This window comes from Eptatretus burgeri, chromosome 4, assembly GCF_056783735.1.
Source record: "Eptatretus burgeri isolate ZD-2024b chromosome 4, Ebu_testis_v1, whole genome shotgun sequence".
Classification (NCBI taxonomy): Eukaryota; Metazoa; Chordata; class Myxini; order Myxiniformes; family Myxinidae; genus Eptatretus; species Eptatretus burgeri.
The window spans coordinates 81,994,648-82,012,147 of record NC_140964.1 but is presented as its reverse complement, the minus strand read 5'-3'; the positions used below and the strand labels follow the sequence as shown (position 1 = coordinate 82,012,147).

The window sequence follows — 17,500 nt, the reverse complement described above, 5'->3', positions numbered from 1 at the left end:
AAGGATTGCCCAGTCAAGAGGGGGTTACCCAATCAAGATACGGTTATTTCAACTTTCATAAACCATCAAGAAGATTGATGTTTAAAGCTGTTGCAAAAATTAACCTGGGAATGCACCACTGCGATGGGCCAAATGGCCTTATTGAAAGATTTTGTTGTGACGTTCACCTTCAACATGTGAAAATAATGTGGTCCAGCAAATTTCGGGGAAATTGGCCCAGATGTATGGAATTGCATAGCAATCAAACAAAGGGACTCACACGCACACACGTGCCTTGTGTTGGAATTTTGAAGTATCTCACCAATAACAAGAACAGCACTCGGTGGAGCGCATACCTCCTCCAGCCTAAACGGATTCGTTTCGTTTCACACTGATAGACCGGATCTGGATCCGGATCTGAACCAAAATCGAATCGGCTTGTTCTTGTCAACTACTCAACTCCTCCACCTAATTTTGTCACAACTCGTCCACAAATTTTTCAACTTTAATGCTGTATATAGTTTTTGACCTCTTAATGGTGAAGAATCACTTGGAAAAAAATTAAAAATTCTTGTATTTGTATCCGGACCAAAGTCGAATCCATTCTTCCTTACCACACACCTAACCTGTCCACCAAGTTTCGTCCAAATCCGTCCATCACCTTTTGAGACCTCCTGCTCACAGGCAAACAGACAGACAGACAGATGGGTGAAAACATAACCTCCATCCACCTTTGGTGGTGGAGGTAAATGTTTTTGAACTAATAGGGTTACCCAGCATTGCCCGGGGGGGGGCTACTGAGAAGTGGGAGAAGCAGGGGAGCCAGCAAGGTTGAGAATAGGGCAGGTGGATTGGGAGCAGAAGAAGCAACGGGGTGGGGGGGGGACTGTCGGGGGCAGGAGAGCCAGAACACCAGTGGGTAAAAGGGGTCGTAAGTGTTTTTGAGGTTTTAAGGGTGTTTAAGATCTTAAGGGTCTTACAGGTCATTGTGGTTTAAAGGTCTTCAAATGACTTCAGGGTCTTCGGGATCTTAACCATCTTTGGGGTATTCAGGATTTTAATGTGTCTTAATTATGTTTGGGGAATTCATTGGTCTTACAGCTCTTGCTCTCTCACCTCAGGCAAGTCGGTGGTCTTTTTTTTTCTACCGTCTCCTCTCCGGTCTCGCCCCCCCCCCTGCTCTGTCTGCGATTTGTCCCTACCATATTTCTGCAGGGCGCTCAAGGTCTGCCAACAACCCTCTTCTGGTAAAACTACCAAAATTGCGAATCACTGCTCACCTTCACCCTTTCATTCCTCTTTTTCCCCACCTTTGGAATAAACTCCCTCACTCTGTTCAATCTCATTCCTCCCTCCAGGCCTTTAAAACAGCTATTCACCACCACCTCTCATCTTCCCCCATCCAAAACCTCGATCTTTTCTACCCCCGTTAATCCACCCCAAACCCACCTCCTTCAAATTCTCTGCTTTCCTTCCTGAAAGTCCCTCTAATGTCCATCTTGTATTCCCCATGTTCCCCACCCCATCCCTCTCCTTTCCACATCTCCTAATGTCTCTGTTCCCCACTGTTTTGTCCTTTCCTCTCCCGCCCCTCTTGTCTCATGCCCCCCCCCCTTGCTGTGCGTTGTGTGTTAGCTCTCATACGAGCCTCGACAAGGTATACAAAAAATAAAAGGGCTCTTTTGGGTCTTCAAGGTCTTCAGGGGTCTTATCTCCCTCGCATGTAGAAAGTCTTCTCTCAAACATGTAAAATATTTTCTCTCAAGCATGTATTCTAATCTCTCCAACATGTAAAAAAAATTAAAAGGGTCTTATGGTTCTTCAGGGTCTTTAAAGGCTGAGGTTGTGGATGAAAATACACTTAGGACAACCCCCATGTCAGACTTGGTCTATGTGCCAAATTTGGTGGTTGTCGACCCAGTGGTCTTTGCAAAAAACATGAACAGACAGACAGACATCCGATGAATCTTATTTATTAGAGATCGCCGTATGGCTCTCCAGCAAGTTACGTGACACACAATCGTGGCGTGGAAAGAGGTTTGTGCAAAGTGTTGTAATACAAGTGCAGTCTACCTGCAGGCCTTGTAAGATCACTTGGAACCATGATAATGGGGGTGACTGGCTACGGAGAGTAGATCTATGCAAATTCCTGATAACACCAAGCCTGGTGTTGGCTTAGTGGTTAGGGTGGTGGCTTGGGATCCTAGGATCCTGAGTTCAAACTCAGTTTTCCACTGAATTAACAACAGGGGGTTGACTCAGCTTGTCAAACCTTCCAAGGTCGGCAAAATGAGTACCAGCTTGGTGGTATCCTGCGTCGGAGTGGCGACCTGTCCAGGATTGTGCCCACTAGCCAAGGAGCCTGCTTAGGCAGCACCAACAATCTGCATAGAGTATGGTTCCTGATAACCAGATGTGGCTAAAGGAGGGAGGTAAAACGGGACAATGATGCCCATTCAGAGGTGCATGCTGCACTGATGCTCGGTCAGGGATTGTTTGCAAGTTGGATTGAATGTCTCTTCGAGGTGCCAGACTGCTTGTATCCTTGTATCCAAAGCCAAAGATATTTGTCATGTTTGACAATCCACTTTGGAAAAGGTGATTAATTTGTTGACTCATCTGGATTAGTTGGCCATTGTCACACCAACATTTATCAATTCTTGTGTGTGCGTATGCAAGCACTAAATCCTTTGGTTCATCATTTGCTTGAAATGTGCCACCTTCAGTTTGGGCAGCAAAACCGAAGGAAACGATTTAGTGCAGCTGCTTGGTTCTACCGCACTGCTTGTGGGCCCCTCCTGCCTTGATTATTCCTTGTGTTTAAGATTTATACTGTTTATTCGCAGCACTGCTTGTCTCGTCGCCAAGACTGCAGAAGCATGTATGCTCTGCCCAGGACACATTGGCCTATGAGTCTGAGTCCCAGACTGTGTACATTCCCGCATCATGCTGTCACAAATATTGTCTTGCACACAGCATGTGTTGATTCGATTCCTGCCATGCATTTTTCTACGTGCTCTGATCAGGTTGTTTGAATGTTTCATTTATTCATTCATTCATTTATGTCATCATGAGGTTAACTTGCTATTGACATACTTTTGCTCTTTTGATTGTGCAGCGACTTGAGGGTTTATGTTTTTTGATGACTTGATCAGGGTAAGTGTTGTCACTGAAAAATAAATGGGATTGAGGAAATTCATGATGAATATCTTTTTTTAACTTTTTTTTCTTTTTTCCCGGCAATTTATGTGATATTGGTTCGACTAATACAAACCACAGGCCAGAATTGGGTACATAATCAAATGGACTTTGTCTCTGTATTTCTCTCCCTCTTCATCCTGCTCTCCCTTCCTTGCTCATTCTTTCCGCTTCTTTTTTTCATATGTATATATATATATATTTTTTTCCTTCTTCATGCATCGCCAAATGCGCGAGATCCAGATGTGCTTGGCATATCTGTGAGCACACATCTGCGGGTTTCCAAGTTTCTACAACCAAGAATTGCCCTCCCTTTTTGCTCTGCATCGCTTCCAACCCCCTGTACTGCAACTGCTCCCAGGACGCTCTTGCCTCGCTCGGTTTTGGTGCTTGGCAGAGGCAATGTTTTTACCCGGTGGTCAGCAGGAAGGACAGCTGATTATTTTATGCAGCAGGGAGAAAGGAGGAAAGCAGACAGGGTGTGCTGGAAGAAGATGGGAAAGGAAGAGCATGTTGGGGAATGGGGGAGGGGCGCAGCGGTGCATGGAGAGAACTGTTATGGTGGCTGTGCAAGGTGATGTGTGGGCAGGGTGCATCGGAATTTGTGGGGTAATGTTGATATGCAGTGGTAGTGGAGATTTGGGAAAAAGGCATTGCAGCTTAGACTTGGCGCACACTGAAGATTTGAAATCTCTCAGGGATGCCAATCAAGTGAGTGGTCCCATAGCGCTCGTCGAGCATTTGTCTGAGAAATAACTTCCCGCTTGGCGATTGGGTCTGTAACCTTTCGTAGTGGAAAGCAAAAAAAAAAGTATCGGCCTTGTTCACACTGAAGTTAAACAATCCCCCCGGCTGCGCGCCATCTGACAGATTTGGGCCCAAAGAGTGTATTTTTGGCGAGTGGGAAATTTTGCGCTCGTCACTTTGTGCTGGGAGCCATTGTAGCATGCACTTCCTTTGGCCTGCGCTCTCCCGGGCCAGGCATTGGCCGCCTCGTCGGTGAAACCCACTCGGGGAGATTTGCAAGATGTTAAGTCATCGAGCTGCGCGCTCGCTTGGTGGTCTGATTTGTACTGCCGTACCTTAGCCAAACCATTTTGGAGTTGGAGGTCAGGCGAACGAACCATCTCACTTTGCAAAAACACAAGACTGTTCAAAAGAAAAAAATATACAGTATATAGAAACCTTTAGGAAAAATATATTTTTGCTGTTTCCTCTTACAAGCTTGAGAACTCATCATTTCTTCTTTTTCCCTTTTGCAATCAGTGTTGTCTGCTGTAGAGCATGAACTGCTGGCAGGTCGTTTTATCCAGTTTTCTGCACCACCTGCTCCACAGAGAATCGCGATCGTTTAATAGACCCACCAAGGGAGCTGAATGTTATAGTTATAGTCATTGCCTAATTGCAAGTGTATATTTGGTTTGCTGCAATCCTTGTTTATTTTGAAGCTCCATGATCTCATTGAGAAGGCCCTTACGTATTACGAGTCCACAACTTTTGGAACTCATTTTGTGAATGCATCGATGGATTTTAGAAATCCAAACTCTTTGGTTTTCCTGCTACTCCTTGTCCGTACAGTTCGATATATTGTTCCCTTTTTACCTGCCTTTTTATTTTCATGTCATAGTTTTTTTTTCCTTTTGAAGGCATCGTTTGTTACTTTTGCATGTATTTCCCTCAACCATAAGCTATCTATTCCTGCCATAGCAGCCAGTTTCAGAAAACTCATGCCTTGGAGGGGATTTATTTGAGTCTTGCACCCAGAAATGGAAGAGTAACAAAAATGTCTCCACTCATGAGAGCATTTGAAATGCCGACAATTCATATAAACATTCCTTGGCACAAGCACCCAAGGAGTGGCAGTATGTGTTGATTTGATTCCTGCCTGGGTTTGGGTTGTCAGTACCCATGGCAAAGCTGCAAGGAGATGTACTGCAGTGTGGCATTGTTGTACTGTATTACCAAGTGAGTTGTGGAAGTAGGTAGAACCTTTTGGTGTCTTATCTTGTGTCTCACCAGTTCCATGAGTAGTGGAGCACAGGTGAGCTTCGTGCTCTCTCCAGTCATACCCTCAAGCAAAGGCGACGCCAAGTGTTGCCCACATGACCTGACCTTGCCGTGCCTTCCCCACATGTCTGCTACTCTGCACGTAGGCGCGTCTCTCCCAGGATGCCTGGGGGAGCCAACAGGATACTTGTGCATTCGGCCCTCCAAGTCCCTCCCTGCCTCTCCTCTTCCCCAGCCTCCTGCTGCCTTCTTTCCCCCAATGTCTACCCCCATCCATCTCCCCTTGCCTTATTTTTATTTTTTTTCAAACCAATGTTAACATTGACATTATCCAAGCTTGGTTGGGCATCTGGAGTCGTCAACCCACCTTTCTCTCCTGCCTCCCCTCCCCTTTCCCAGCTCTTTGCCTGGGCTCAAGGGAGGAACAGGAGAGCGAGGTTTGCCAAAGTTTCTCTTCCCAGGCATGATTGCCGCATGCTTTCTGTAAAATGGGAAAATTATTGTTGGAAGGCATCCCTGATGTCAAAATTGTCAAGACTTTTAAATATCCTTTATATGAAAATGCTTCCAGCCACCAAAACATTGTTTCCTGGTTGAGTATAGATAGAGCAGGTAGTAATTTTTTCCATTAGCTTATCTCTTTTTGTTCTGTGGCTAAACATGCATTTGAGGTTCTGTCCAAATTTCAGCTTGGGTGATCTTGAGATCTCACCCCACGTGCTGTTTTCCGTGGTGATGAGACCCATACAAGCCTTCCACGTTGCGGGTAAAACTGCCGATGGGAAGCGCGTGCATTCCCCAATGGCTTTGCATGTCTGCGTTTGGCAGCATCAACAGCGTGCACGTGTGCGCTGCTTTTCCCATTTGCCTGAGCGGATGTGTGTCCAAGCCAACACAGAGCTCTCGCTCGCCCCACACTCATCTCCTCCTGTCTTGTCTCTGTCTATGTGCATCAATTTGTCTGCAGGTCTGCGCAGCTGTTTCGCTATTTTACAAAGCTGGTACAATGTTGTTTTATTCAACTTCAATTGCAATTCCGTGTTCCTGTTGGCTTGGGATCCAAGGGGGATATTGCTTTTGTACCGTCTATTGAGAAGACGCGGAAATGCGTACAGCCTATTGTTGTAGCACCTCACAGCATGCCCCAAAGCACCGAGAATACACCCTTACCCTTAGTCTTCCAAGGATGTAAACAAGAATATTCCTTTGATCGCCCTGCATTAAGAGACGATTGGCATTTAAGTCATACATGATTTTTCTGAGATTTGCGGATTCCTTTATTGCTGTTGGTGACAAATTCTCAGCAACGATTCTTCCTTGTGTTTGATCCCGGCAGCTTTTTACAGGTGTTTTATTTTTAGAAGGCTGCTAATTTTTGCTGTTGTGGATTTGGGGGATAAAAGTGACAATTGAATCTTTTTGTTGTTTGTTGTATCCACAAACGAGTACAGACAAAGGCAGAAAGAAACTGTCCAATGGACAACTCTCGAAAGATGAGTGTCCTTGCTGAATTATAATCTTCTGTCTCGAGAATATAAACTTAAGTCTTACACCTTGTACTTGGGTTGTGAGTCTGCTTTGGCAGTACCTCACCTAACTTCAAGGTGTTCAGATAGCGGCATCAACAAAACAGAGTGCGGCTGTCTTGTTTTTGGCAACGTGCCCTGGAGTTTTGACCTCAGCATTGTGCAATGAGCAATTTTTCAGGAAAATGAATCTTCGACAAAAGTGGGAAAATCTTGCTGCTTCTGTAGAAATAATTCATAGCAAAGAAAATGTGTGACCGAAGGGTAAGTTGCACTGTTCTCCTTTGCAGGCCTTGGCTTCAGATTGGCGACGAGTCGCTGCATTGCAGTACTTTCTGGAGGCGCTTTGCGGCTTGGAGGATCCTTTCTTGGCTTACAAAGGGGGCCGTTATATCTCTGTCGCACCGAGAAACGAGTTACCTGTTGCACACAAACACGGCGACGATGAAGATGCAGTGGGAAATTCAGAGAGCTCGGTAGGTCATTTGCTTGAGAAACTAGCGGGAATGGGAATGGGAGGGGTGATTCCCATTCCCTGTTGCATATTTCTTCAATGCATCGAAATAAAAAAAAACAACTCGATCCTCAAAATCGGTGCTATCATTTGTGGAGTTGATACCTGAATAAATTTGAGATGTTTATGCTGCTCTTACACTGAAAGTTGTGAATATAAAGTACTCGTATTTCAAGTTTGCATTTGGAGACAAAACTGTCTCTCTGCATACCCACAGCATTCATCCTCCCCATAAAATTTGCATGATTTTACATGCGAAGTGAATAACCATGAACAAAATGGTTCTGTGTCATAAGTATGTGCTGAAACATTTGTTTTGCAAATAAATCCAAACAACTTTAATGCAGGAAGAGGTGATTTGGCCCATCATGCCTGTGCTACACCAACACCACATGAATCCAATAACTTTTCCTTTTGGTGAGAGGGAAGGTGGTGGTTGAAGACGGTTATCAGATAGAGATTGAACAAACACCTGCAGCACTCACTTCTTGACGAGACATTTTCACGGGCACTTCAATGACCCCATATACGTACATTTACTGCACCCATACCCAGGCTACCTACCAGTCATGACAATATCCATTTATACCTTTGTCTTCGTTGCTTATAGATACCTATCTAATACAATTTTAAACCTATCGACTGTTTCTGCCGCCAATACCTTTCCAGGGAGACAATTTCATGCATTAACTGCTCTTTGAGTAAAAAAAACCCATACCTTACTGTCCTCCTAACTCGGCTTGGGAAAAAGAATCAAATCGATTCCCTCAATCGGAACTGGGAATTGAACCCTAAATTTTACAGAGGTAATTTCCCGCCTGTAATGGTTCCAAGTTTCTGAAGTCGATTCCAACAATGCCGTATTTCACTTCATCCATCTAGAATCCGTTTGTTGGTTCAGCAAACTATATCAAAAGATTCTCCTGTCATTCTTTACAAACGAGACAACGTTTTTCTGTGTCTAGTTTGTTGAAGTTGTGTAGAAAGTGAGCAGACATGTACTCACAAACTGTGTGCATGTGTGTCGGACTTCTTCCAGAATCCGACAGACAGCATTCGCCTATTGTAGTATGAAATTCCAAAATCATCATATTTCTTAACAGCAAATAAAAAAAAGTCGGGAGCGATCGAAGAAAGTCATATGTTAACCTTATACATCACTCGGGGATACGGGATTCAATTTTTATTATTTTTACCAAATAGAATATTTTTTTTACAATTCTCCCAGAGGTATTGATTAGCTCATGGGTCTGTTGGTCCATTGGACCAACTTTTCATTGGTCTTCACAGCCTAGTAGCATACCTGCCTGCCTTACTGCTTGAGCATTAACTTGGCTTTCACCAAGCCCAGATGTGCTTGAGCCAGGGTGGGGATTATACGTTCCTTATGATTATTGCCAAATTACACTACTATTGTAATTGTTGTTAATATTATTCGTATTAATTAAGATACACAATGGTATCATTATTTTTGTTATTTATTTTGTTATTAGAATGCCATGCCATGGAAGGACCTATTAAGCTGCTTTATACAACTTAACATGGTGTGTGGTTAAAACATGGGAATTCTTCCGGATTTTTTTTGTAGTTAATTGGCCGAATCAACTCGGGAGATCATGATGATAATTTTGGTGTATTACACTCCACATCAGAAAGCTCCAGTAGAACTTCACAAAAAAAAAACATCACACACACACACACACACACACACACACACACACACACACACACACACACACACACACACACACACACACACACACACACACACACCTCATCCATTTATAGTAGATTTGAAGCAACTTTTACTTCTTTGGCATGATTTATATAATATATATCATCCCACTGATTTTATTTACTCATGAACATAAATTTTACGCTTACGTTATTTGTCTTTATTCCCTCCACCACCGAAGATAAATGGAGGTTGTTTTTCACCCGTTTGTCTTTGTGCAGAATATCTTAGAAAGTTAGACGGATTCGGACGAAACTGTATGAGCATGTTTTGTTGTGTGACAAGGACGAATTGATTAGATTTCGGGAAGAATTGGAATTGATTCCTCTTGGAATCGAGACAGCAGTTCAGGATCGGAATCAATTCTCAAATGTTTGGAATCTCCCAAGCCTACTCCTAACTCTCCTCTTCTTTATTCTCAGGCTATTTCACTGATCCTATCACTGTCTATTCTGCTGAAAAGCTTCTGCATTTATTATGTTTCTACCCTTCATTATATTAAACTATTCCATCAAATCTCCTCGTAACCGCCTCCTTTATAATGTATAAAGTCCTGTCTCCTTTAGCCACTCCTCATGGCTGAGTCTAGCTCAGCCCAGAATCAATCCAGTTGCTCTCTGCTGAACCCTCTGAAGCAGCGACGGTGGCCTGCAAAAGTATTCATCCTCCTCCAAAGTTTTTGCATTTTGATGCCACCTGAGCTTATTTCATGATTCTTTCAAATCAAACTTAATCTATAAAATCTTCACAAACTACTTCAAAGTGATAAAGCCAAGAAATGCAGATAAAATGTGAATACATTTGATTAACAGAGATAATCAGATGATTCTCACTGAAATAAGAATTCAAACCCTTTTCCTAATAAACCCTAAATAATTTCAGGAGCAAATTATTTGTTTGAAAGGTTACAAAACAAGTGCAATAGGTTTCACCTGTGTTTAATCAGTGGTTTAACTTAAAAGTTAAGCTTCCCCAATTATCTAAGGAGTTTTAAGATGCAGATGACTTGGTCAACCAACAAGGCAAACATGAAGACCAAGGAGCTTTCCAAAGAATTCAGACATAAAGTGGTGGAGAAGTACTGTTCAGGAGAGGGTTATAAGAAGATTTCAAAGTGACTTATTATCCCTTTGAATACGGTGAAATCCATCATTAAGAAGTGGAAGACGTATCATACCACCCAGGCTCTACCCAGATCAGATCTCCCATCCAAACTCAACAGCCAGGCAAGCAGGAAATTGGTTTGGGATGTCACTGTAAATCCAACAATGACTTTGGAAGATCTGCAAGGCTCTACATCGAAGATGGGGGTTAGTGGGGTCAGTGTTCATCAATCAACAATATCCCGTTCCCTTCACAAAACTGGCCTCCATGGACAGGTGGCAAGAAAGAAGCCATTACTGAAAAATACACATCTAAAAGCTCATATGGAGTTTGCAAAAAATCATCTTAATGATACTGTAGGCATGTGGAGAAAGGTTCTGTGGTTAGACGAGACAAAATAGAACTTTGTGGTCTAAATTCAAAGTGTTACGTCTGGCACAAGCCGAACACTACATATCACCCAGTCAACACCATCTCTACTGTGAAGCATGGTGGTGGCAGCATCATGTTATAGGGCTGATTTTCATCAGCAGGGACTGGCAAGCTTGTCAGGATGGAAGAGACGATGGACGGTGAAAAGTACAGGAGAATCCTTGATGAAAACCTGCTTGTCTGTCATGAATCTGAAACTGGGTAGGAGATTCACATTTCAGCAGGACAATGATCCAAGGCACAAAGCAAAAGCCACACTGGAGTGGCTGAATAAGAAGATAATAAATGTTCTTGAGTTGCTCAGTCAAGTCCATTTATCGTGAGACTTGAAGATTGCAGTCCATCGATGATCCCCATGATACTTGGCAGTACTCTAGCAATTTTCCTCTTGAAGAGTGAGTAAAGATTTCACCATCTCACTGTACAAAGCTGGTAGAGACCGACCCCAAAAGACTCACGGCAGTCATGGCTGCAAAAGGTGCTTCCACCAAGTACTGACCTAAGGGGCTGAATATCTACAACCAGTGAATTTTGATTTGTACATGTTTTTTGCAGGTATTCCTGATATGTAACGTTCTTCAACTATAAGTGTTTCGTTTGATCTCTTCAGTTATGAATAATAAAGTTCATTTGGAAAAAATTGTTTCATCGTAATTCATAATTCATTTAAATGTGGCATTATTGGTCGGTGGTGAATACTTTTGTAGGCCACTTGTATGTCCTTCCTCAATCGTGGTGACAAAAATGTCCACAATAATCTCGATGAGTCTTCACTAAATTCCTGTATAGTGTTGACCCAACTTATTTTGATGTATCATTTATTCCCCTATGAATACAACTCAAAACCTTACTTGCTTTACCTGTTGTTACCTGGCACTGTGCTGTACTGTTACCCTCTGTATCAGGCTTGGTGTTGGCTTAACGGTTAAATGGGCTGGCTTAAGATCTTGGCGTCTTGAGTTTGAAACCCTGTCTGATCATTTAATTAACACCAGGTCGGGTTGACTCAGCCTGTCAAACTTCCGAGGTCGGCAAAATGGGTACCAGCGTGCTGGTAACGGGGCATTGCATCAGCAGCACAGCCACACCCCAGAAAATGATACAGCCAAGCATCCTCAGGCTGCATACGAATAACTAAATAACTATATCTATTACCACCCTCGGATCGTTCTACCGTATCACATGCTCCAACACTGCTCCTTGCTTCATGGAATTCCTGTTGTCATTATCCTTACCCATCCTCAGCACCTTGCATTTCCTTGTTTTTGAACGACATCTGCCAATCATCTACTAAATGTAGGGCAGTATCTATAATTTTCTGAATGTGATCAGGACTTCTATCCCCACCCCCTCCCCTGTTATCTACCTTACCTCCAAACCCTGAACATGCTCCAACTGAGCCAGAAAGCAGCACTGCCTCACTCCTTCTGGACTGAAGAATGTGAGGATGAGCTGATTCAGCTATAGCAGGAAAAACCTGCTTTGTATATCACATCCAAAGCTTATGCAAACCAAATTTCAAAAACTAAGGCCTTTATGCTGCAGAAGCTACTGCTAGTTCCACAGCTTCCTCTTGTTACTTTTTCGCCCATGCCATTTCGTTCTTATCCTGCTACCATACTTTTGACGTGTGCCAGAGGGGCCAATCATTGCTCCCCCCACCGCATTGGTTTTCACAGCAGAACCGTGCCCAGTCCTTTTGGCGTCTGTTAGTCCTGGTGCGTCGTAACCACGGCAACTTTCTTATGATTTCCTACTGATTCTCCCACGACCTTGGAGTTGCGTCACATCAGAAGAAATCAGTTAGCGTAGCTTCAGCTTTATTCGATTGCACTGCTGACAAAACGTACTCCTTAAAGAGCTAAAGACTGGTTAGTCTCAATATGCTCCATCTTCAGTCAAGGATTGAGCCTGTGCTTGTGGAGGTCATAATCAAGATGGACTTCAGTGTTCAAGCCAGACTTGGTTGTGTGAGCAGGAAGTGGGGAGATAGGTTAAAAAAAAGAAATGACCCAAAGAAGAGCACACAGCCATTGAGAAGTAGTTGTACATTCGTTTTTCTTTTCATGCAAGCCGGTCTGAATTTTTTGTCGTTATCCACAAAACTGACAGCAAGGTGTTCTAAGGAGTCAAATAGCATGCAGTCAGTCTCCTACACATATCTACACTCTATATCCATCCATTGGGACCACACTCTGTGCAGAGCGTTGGTGCTGCCTTAGCAGTCTCCTTGGCTATTGGGCACAATCCTGGATGGGTCGCCACTCCGACGCAGGATACCAGCAAGCTGGCACTCATTTTGCTGACCTCGGAAGGATGACAGGCAGAGTCAACCCCACCTGGTATTAATTCAACAGCAGAGTGGGATTTGAACTCAGGATCCTGGGATCCTAAGCCCTAACCATTAAGCCAACACCAGGCATTCTCTATACAAGTGTACTGAAGTGGGTCTTTTGTGTATATTTATAGTTCTGATTTTCTGGACATGACCAAGATGGTCACAAAAGCCTTGTGCAAGGCAGATCAGTCACCATGGCTGCTGCATTTTTTTTTTATCTTTTGTTAAAAAAAAAATTCTTGTCTGAAATTGTAGTTGGAGGATTATAAAAGGTGTGGTCCATTCAAGGCTGACGTTGACTTTTTATTATAGAATAAAAATAATATTTGTTTGCTGAAATCTTTTGAAATGCTCTTATCTGCTCTGATGAAATTGCATATGGAATGGCATCCATGCTGGTCAAAGCATTCTTGGTACAACCAAGATAGTCACCAACACCCTCATGTGCTGTGAAACAGAGGTGTATCATTACGTTCCTTATGAAGATGAGTGGCATACCATGTTGAAATTCCCAGGTGACTGTCTGCACAATTTGTTTATACACTTCCTTTGGATGCCATCTCCAATTATATCTAATTGTGTGTTTGAATGATGCACTGAGTTCAAAAATATCTTAAATGGTGAGAGATCTTACCATTATCATGGGCAAGCAAATGCTGTCACTCATGCAAATATTGAATGTATCAAACAACAAATGTTGGAGAATTGTCATGTTGTTATGTGTGAAATTACAGAAGAATTGGATGTCATTGTTGGAAACGTGTGAAAACAACATGCATTCTCTAGTGCAAGCTGCGTACCAAAGGAACCATGCTTGACCAAAAGGCAACTCGTCTCGTGTGGCCATTGCATTAGAGCTCCTGAAACACAACCACAGGGCGGAATATTATTTCTTAAATATTGTGAGATGTGATGAGACTTGCATCCATCATTTCACGCTGGAATTGAAGTGAACCAGTGTGCAGTGTAGATATCTTTGGTCCCTACCACCAAATAAATTGAGGTTCAACCGTTGGCCATAAGACTTTTGGCAATCTTTTTTTTTGGGGGGGGGGTGGGTATGGAGTTAATGGTTTAATTTGTGTGGCAGTTCATGAAGCGAGAGAAAACAATTGATGCACACACAGTACTATATAATGATGTATTGTGCAACGAGGTGAAGAAAGCAAAACACAATATGACTGACAGTTTTGTTGTCTCTTGGTGTGACTTTACTGCATGATCAATCTCATCCTTTCATGGCAGATGTTTTAACCAATATTCTGGCGGAGACTGTTTGGAACTTCAAAGTCATCCCCCATGCAGTCCAGATTTATCACCTGTTGATTTTCATCTCTTTAGACCACTCAGAATATCCTCTTACTCTTAATTTGCAATTGGTCACTGGCTTTGACACATTTTACATATATTGAACAAAAAGCTACATATATCGAACAGTTTCAAATGGAGCACCTCACTGCCATTAGAGCATTTAAGTTGCATCAGATGTGGCAACAAATGTAAATTGTTTCTCCCAGCTTGCCAGCTCGATGACAGAAGACGCCATTTGCATTATTAGCTCACTTGTTCGAAGAACAGAGAGCTATAGCGATACCCCCGGCGTGAGCGTCAGCGTCAGCGTCAGCGTGAGCATGAAAATGTTAGTTTTTGGTGCAAGTTATTTCCTTTCTAATGTTTTTATCTACCACACTATTTTTTTACTGATTACAATATACAAATACATATATTGCTTTAAAATTATTTGTATCTCACTTCACTGCAATGCTTTATAAAAAATATTATTAGACTAGTCTTTTAAAAACTATAAATGTATAAACATGCAAGCATTGGTGGCTTTGACAACCAACTCTCTGGTTACCTTCTCCATTCCTACCCCGATTAGAATCCCGTGCGGGCATTGGTAACTTGCTAGTATTGGTACGTAAAGTATTTCAACTAGATGAAGACACCAAAGCGCATGTCCTGATATGCACTTGTCCCAACTGATAAGTGTGTAATGTGTATGTCCCAAACATTTGTACGCAAGTATTATTGAGGTGCTCGCAGATTATTGGGACAAAGTGTGTACATGTAACAGGGGAATAATAATTTTAGAAGTAGGTCAAGTTTCATCAACATCCATTTACTTTTTAAAAAATTTTTTTCTGGAATGGAAAAGTCAACATTAATCTTAAATTCCCTTCAAATATTCTTAACTTCAGCAGCAAGGGCAATTTGGCTGAGATCGAGTAGCTGAAATTCAAATGCACTTTTGAGATAAAAACGATCCAATGTCCACTTATTGTTTCTCCTGTGCAGGTTTAGGAATGCCATTCCCCTCGATGCCTCAGATTAGAAGGTGTACATTTGCAGAGCACACTTCTTTTGCTGGTTTGCATCCATAAAGCAATATAATTTCCTGCAGAACGTTAACCTGAACCAAACCATTTAGGAGGTTTTACCGATCATCTGTGATATCGTCCTTCTCATAGCGTTTTCTCGTTTTCTGGAACACTTTGTGTTCACGGTGTCAATCACACCTAATGTCTGCCATCAGTACCAATGCTGACATTTACATAACTGTCACTTAAGCACTAATGATTCTGAAAAGCGAGGAATTTGGAAAAAGTGTGAACGTTAGTGCATTGTCCATCTTAAAGCCTTTGCTTTAATATAATGCAATCTCTCTCTGGTCAACACCAATCGAATTTTTTTGTAGATAAAGTTTAATATCAGAATAGCTTTTGCTTGTGATGTTTGTTCTTTCATCTGCAGCCTATAATCTGGTGTAAGAGCATTGGTATCAACCTTATTGGCAGTTAGTCCTACTAGAAGGCCAGGCTCGGGTCCTGAGAGCTGTGACGTATGGAGCACACAGGAAGTGGTGAAGTAAGATTAGTGGAATAATCCAGCAGACTTGTGGATTGTCCTGTTAGACCACCTGCCAGGTTGTGAGATTTATGTGCTGGCAGAGACTCCAAGTTTTTTTTGGTTTTTTTGGCGAGCCATTTGCCTTGTTGTCTTTCATCTTGCGACGCAGTAACTCGAATGGCCAAACGCAAAAGATGGGGCAACACAATAGCAGCTTTGTATGAAAATTTTACAAGAAGACTGATACATTTTTCTGTTTATACCTTCTTTCTTTCTTTTTCTTTTTTTCTTTTCTTTTTTCTTTCTTTCTTTCTTTCTCTTTTATTGTCTAAAAAAAACAAAAACAAATCAATTACATTTTTTGTAGAATCGAATCTGCTTTTATCAAGGATTGTTTTGACCAGTAATGAAAAGCACAATCAAAGTTTTATCCTATGCATATTTGCCAGGCAATCAATTCTTATCCGACAATTGTGCTTCGTCTCCATGTAGTCTTGAAGCGAGTATTTCCAACAGGCCCTTGGGCCCAGCATGCATGTTTAAGGCCTATTATGCCTCATCTTGCCTTCATAATTGCTGGAGTCGCAATATGTCCCCTTCAAACGGGTTTTCTCAGCTGTAGGTCAGTTTTTAAGGCAAGAGGAAAGAGTAGCATGCATTGGAAAAGAGAAATCGGAAGTTATATACATGCATTTTATTGTATTTGGTTTCCCTTTATGTAACGAGCTTCCAGTTATGATACCTACAATTGTGCCTTACCATTTGAGGCTGCAGTCACCACTCCCACAGTCTCCCTCATCTTGGGCTGCTTAAACCAGCACTCATATAACCTGGCCGCACAGTCAGCCAGGAGCACTTATGGTTTGGCCACCCACAGAGCTGGTGTTCTGTTCCATGGCAATGCTTCCCCTTAGGCTTAATGCCATGGTTTGTTCAATGATGCTGGAGCTGCAGGTTACAACTGAGCACCTTCTCAAATGTGCGCCGGCAGTTGAGTAAAATTTTGCATGTACATGCGCCTGTGCCTCTGAGTGTGAGTGAGCAACTCCTTGACTGTGTGCGCGCGTGTGCATGCGTGTGTTGGAAGATCATTGCTGAACGAAAATGCGGCGTTCTATATTTCCAACAGGTACAAGATGTCCTCACACTTGCTGGCTATTGATACTTTAATGAGTTTCATAATTATGCCAACGATGATTACAAACACAATTCTAATTCATTTGCGAAGCGAAATTGATGCCGTGGGCACACACCACGACAGATCCCCAATCGGATAACACAAAATATGGACTGAAACGGTTATAAAATCCCTCTAAGTCACGAGCCTGCACACCAAAGGATATTATTGTACTCATGACATGAACTGCAGTGTGTGTGTGTGTGTGTGTGTGTGTGTGTGTGTGTGTGTGTGTGTGTGTGTGTGTGTGTGTGTGTGTGTGTGTGTGTGTGTGTGTGTGTGTGTGTGTTTTCCTCCATAACTCAAAAACCATGAAAATGAGTAGCCTAAAACTTTGCATGCATACTTCGGGAACTTCAAGGAAGTGCCTGAGTAGAAATTGGGTGTTTGGGTTAAATAAAACACCCCTTTTGAGGCTATTTAATAGCCTTATTTCATTGTGTCCTTTATCAGGTGCATCCTTGGACACCCTCGGGCACCTCATTCACCCTCGATGGGGTCCTAATTTGCCATTTTGTTTGGCGTATTCCAACATGCCTCGATTTAGAAACATGATCTGCTCTCAAGGACCAATTAAAGTATGTCATCAAAATATTATATTGGATTTGAGAATCAGATCTGGTGGACAAAAGAAGTGTCG

General features: G+C 42.5%; 1 protein-coding gene across 3 annotated transcripts in view; it reads left to right on the top strand.

Moving 5' to 3' along the window:
- Window positions 1–17,500, top strand: part of SMG6 (SMG6 nonsense mediated mRNA decay factor) — a 248,513-nt gene that overhangs the window by 203,494 nt on the left and 27,519 nt on the right. For all 3 annotated transcript variants that reach the window (XM_085879008.1, XM_085879010.1, XM_085879007.1), the window contains one exon: window positions 7,001–7,186. In XM_085879008.1, coding sequence (XP_085735134.1) covers window positions 7,001–7,186 — 186 coding nt within the window. The remainder of the gene's footprint in view (window positions 1–7,000; window positions 7,187–17,500) is intronic.